Source organism: Triticum urartu, unplaced genomic scaffold (assembly GCF_003073215.2).
Source record: "Triticum urartu cultivar G1812 unplaced genomic scaffold, Tu2.1 TuUngrouped_contig_4800, whole genome shotgun sequence".
NCBI lineage: Eukaryota > Viridiplantae > Streptophyta > Magnoliopsida > Poales > Poaceae > Triticum > Triticum urartu.
In genome coordinates this window covers 14,263-19,076 of record NW_024115420.1, presented here as the reverse complement: position 1 = coordinate 19,076, position 4,814 = coordinate 14,263, and the positions used below count along the sequence as shown (strand labels likewise).

Sequence of the window (4,814 nt, the reverse complement as noted above, 5' to 3'; positions counted from 1 at the left end):
GCGCAGATGTTCGACACTGTCGGTAATTTCAGTCTACCCGTGCCACTGTCAGTGTTCAGCACACAAACTATCCATATGTTCATTCAGTTGTACTACTGTATAAGTGTCTGTACATCAGAGTGTGATTATGCTTACAGGGTGGTTTGCTAGAGATCTGCCTACGCTGTCTCGTGTCACCGATGTGATGCTGCCGCCGGTGCCAGCTGCCACCGACGATGATGCCGAGATACGACGACGACCGAGCTGTGTCATCATTCCTGCAGACTGCTTCAAGATCTTGGGCTCCTCTGACGATGACCACACCTACGAGATCCTCAATGCTTGTGCGGCCAAGGTGTTCGGAAGTAAGTATCTAGCATGAACTCGACCTCATCCATCGTTGGTATCCCTTGATGCAGAGTAGAGCAGAGCAGAACAGTTTACTTATAGTATAAGTTTCTGAACCTTGTGTGGTGTGTTTGGTGACTGACTGACTGACAGGTGATGCAGTGGTGGATAATGGTAACCTTGGTGATTTTGTCTCCAGCAACGTTCCGAGCATCGGCAAGTTCATGACCGAGTTGTCTGCGGTTGAAGCATCATCGTCGTGTGTGCCGGCTCTGTCTGCAATCTCACGTGTCATGCGTGTCCTTCAAAGGTTTGCTGGTTTTCAGTCAGTTTTCTACAGCCTGGAGTACATAACTACACTAAGCACAACCATGTATCATAAAATTGTGTGCCCCTTAACTGAAGCCATGCCGTTTTCATAATTCCACGGTTAGATGAACTCGACGGTCTTTGTAATGGAAATGCCAGCAGTTTACTTCAGAATTTGTATGTATGCACATGGATGAGATTAAATTTGTGAAGATGTGCTGCATGTTTTTCAGGTCTGAATTCAAAGCAAACCACGCGAACTGGGTGAACACGGTGAAGCCCAACCTCGGCCCTGGCATCCGAGAGCGAGTACAGGAGGCCATTGCGTCGGAGGATGAATCCGCCATGGATGATCTTCACGCCGTCAGGACCGAATTCAAGTCTGCACTTGCCGCTCTCCTCAAGGTAAATTCAACAATCAACAGTTCAGAAAATCTTAATCCCATTGCAGCATGCATTTTCTGAACCTGCAGGCAACAAACAGGTAGGAGTTGATCATTGCTATTTTCCCCCTAAATGAATTTGTGTCTACAGGAGGATGGCATCCTGGCGATCCCTACGGTTCCCGGCGCGCCGCCGAAGCTACGCATGGATGCGACACTGCTGGAGGACTTCCGGGCGAGGGCCTTCTCGCTGCTGTCCATTGCCGGCCTCTCGGGGTTCTGCCAGGTCAGTATCCCACTGGGCACCCGTGGCGGCGTCCCGGTGTCGGTCTCGCTGCTCGCGCGGCATGGCGGTGACCGTTTCCTTGTCGCTGTAGCCCAAGAGCTCCATGAGGCGCTCCAAGCCGAGGCCACAGCAACCTGGGGCTCATCAGCTTAGCCTAATTCCGTCATATCTTGCTGAATTCTCACAGTACAGGAAATTGTATTGTATGACTCTATCTGAACATATGCAATATATATAGCGTGAAGATCATTGCTGACGGAGTGTGTGTACTAGGTAGATCTTGATCATTATGCAAACAAATTTAGACGGTTGAATGGTTGATTATTACAAACCGTAATACTTCACACACAACACAACAACACTAACTATCGTATGCATTTCAGAGGCGATAAGTGATCGATCTTTGTATTAGTCCAGACTTAAGAGTAAACCTGATCATGGACAGCCCGGCCTGAAAAAACCAAATTCGAACCGGGCTGAAACTCAATCGATTGGTTCCAATCAACCATGTCACTGAAACTCGATCTCACGCTAGGAGCAGCTGTACACGGGCGCCCCTATGACTCGCCTTCAGCAAGAGGGTAGGAACCCATGCTGAAGGGGAGACCAGGCCGGCCCAGGAGAGCGGGAGAACACAACCTCCTATTTTCTGTTTCGTTTTTTTTGTTTTTTTAATAATTTTTGTTAATAATTTGAAATATTATAAATATATATGTATATTACAAAAAACACTCTATAAAAACATTTGGAAAATATTGACCAAGAATTTGAAAATTATTAAATGTGTATAGAAAAATGTTTATCATGTATCAAAAAACGTATGAAAAATGTGTATAAAAATTTGATCATGTATTAAAAAAATGTTAATCAATAATTCAAATTTTTTTGAACAAGTATTCTAATTGAAAAATATTAAATTTTTAGAGAAAAAATGTTCACCATGTATTACAAAAATGTTGAATTTTTTTATCATTTATATAAACATGGTAATCAAGTATTTCAATAATATTGAATAATTATTTGAACATGTTACATGTGTGTAGAAAAAAATGTTGACCATGTATTATAAAAATGTTGAATTTTTTTATCAGGTATATAAAATTGTTAAGCATTTGAAAAAAGTGTTGAAGAAGTGTTTGTAAAATGTTGGCGTGTTGTGTGTGTTGGTGTTGGCTGTGTGCATCCTAGTTACCTAAAGGCTGGGTGTGTGCTCATTATGTATGTATCGTCTTGATGCTTCATTTTAGACTAATAAAATCCACCCTTTGTCGGAAAAAAGGAGAGACTGCTTTTGCACCAACGGGAAGCTACTGTGGGGCACACCCAACCCGTCACTGGTAATCTAGCCAAATACACTAGGTCCGCCAATTAAATTTCTTTGCTGACGAATTATTTTGTGGATGATAACTAATGGGCCCATCCTTGATGCGCGGGGTTGCTGATCTGCCCTGAGCCCCTGGCAGCCCTCCCCCGCCACGCCTCTACCGCTTGGGTGGCCTGTGCTCTCTCTCCTGCTGGGCCACGAGCCCACGACAGCCGTGGCCGGTGTGTCTGCTACGCCATATCTGGATATGTCCCTGCGAGGCTGCGACTGCAGGCTTTTGGTGGCGGCGGGATGTGAGGCAATGGCTTGACGGCGTGGTTGAGGTGCGATCGTGGATGAGCTCAGGGCAGCACAGTGCTTCGGTCGGGAGGTGCGACGCGGATCTGCTGGTTGTACGTTCCTGGTCTAGTAGCAGGCATGCGGCGATGGTGTTCCGCTTTCTTGTGCTCTAGCTCCGGCAGGTCGCCCCCTGGACCGATAGGCCTGGACAGAGCTCTCTCCGACGAGGTGGTAGTCCATTATGATGTGCTCCGTCATCGCTGTTGGTCCTTGTAGTGACCACTCAGGCCTATGGCGACAGACTCGCTGCAGATTGAGTGACCATCGAAAGGTCTTCAAGAGGGTTCTCTCTTCAGTTCGGGTGGTTGACTTTGGTGAGGAGATGCAAACTATGTACGACGGCTTGCCGAAAGGGAAGATTGCAACGGTGATGGCACATTGCATGTAGCTGATGGTATCAAGAAAATGTGTTAATTATCACCATGAACGAATTCAATGGAGCATAAGGAGGGGAGATATTTACCTATTTGTCAGTGAAACCCCAAAATCATCTTGCAACAATGTATGCGTTGACTCTACCTGATGTCTATAGGTATAGGCGGAAAGTTCACGCCAAATTGTAATCTCCACAACTATACTGCTTATTCAGTTGAAAGTATGTGGTTAAGTTTATTTACGTGTTTCATAATGGAAACATAGCATCCATCTCTTGTTTACTTTAGCAAGAAGATCCTTTTCTTTATTTGGCCAATGAATGGTTCTGGAAGTATTTAAAAGAAGTTGCTTTTATAATCAGAACATAAAAAGTTGTATAAGAGCCTACTTTATCCATTTCTTGCATTAACCAATAATCCCACCTCTTGTCTGCCCCCATAAATCAACATTACTTGGAAAATTATTTACAAACTCGCTTGTGTTGCCTATTTTCTTAAAATATGTCTCTTGGGTAACATTGCAATGTACCTGTGTTGCCTCTAATATCACTACTATTCTGGCAGCATAACGTGCCAACTTTTGCAGTTTTGAAAATATTGTTTGAACCTTTTAGCCCTTGAGGACGATAGCTGATGTGAGATCGCATGACTGGTTGCACAGGTTGAAGCTGTGATTCCTCCATCAGGACAATCATTAGCATAGCTCTTGGCTACAGTAGCTCAATTGAGTTCATCCTTCTTCTATTTGAACATCTAAATGTTTATGAGCGAAATGTTGAGAAATCAAGATTCTAGAAGCTGATATGGGTAAAGGTGATGCTGACTCATGTATATGTTGAAACTTCTTTTCGTGTGATTCTTGTTAGAACTCAGTCAAGTTCATGAGGGGATAGTTCAGTTTTTTTGTATATGATAGTTCAGATTTGATGTATATCAGGGTACGTCAAGTGTTCAGGTTTCACGTACTTCTGATGGGGATTAACCAATCTAGCCAAAAAGCCAGATTCGTGGGATTTGATGTATACATTTTGGTTCCATTTGTACTAGCTTTGTGCAATTTCTTCTATTTGGCCAACACCACAATGAATTATATGTCCTGAATCTTGTACGTTCTTGATATTTGATGTTGCCGCTGCTTTATACATATCGTGTACGTTGTTTGTGCCTTGTTAGTTAAGGCCGTGAAATACTCCCCCCGTCCTAAATAAGAAATACTTAATTTGGGACAGAGGGAGTATTAGGTTAAACTGTGAAGTTTTTCTTGCGGTTACTCAGTGCGCTACAACCTTGCTCCTGTCTAGATTTTATTGAATGTCGAGGCGATGTATGTTAGCAGAAATGTGACCTCCTATTGCAATTTTGCTAGCTAATGGCTCAAGGCCAACACTTGTGGCAAGAGATTGACTAGGACCTTTCTGCCTTTTTGTTTCCAATTGATCTGAACCCTCTAGTCTTGTTGCTAGCTAGAATGC

The 4,814-nt window shown here is 43.7% G+C and overlaps 1 protein-coding gene across 1 annotated transcript; it reads left to right on the top strand.

The window, feature by feature from the left end:
* Positions 1 to 1,561, top strand: LOC125528335 (amidase 1-like; the record flags this gene model as incomplete). The annotated part of the gene is given in 5 exon segments (XM_048692814.1): positions 1 to 22; positions 138 to 344; positions 481 to 637; positions 870 to 1,041; positions 1,171 to 1,561. Coding segments are annotated over 5 exon segments (846 nt in total), but the record flags the coding sequence as incomplete, so codon positions are not given.
* Positions 1,562 to 4,814: the final 3,253 nt, after the last annotated feature.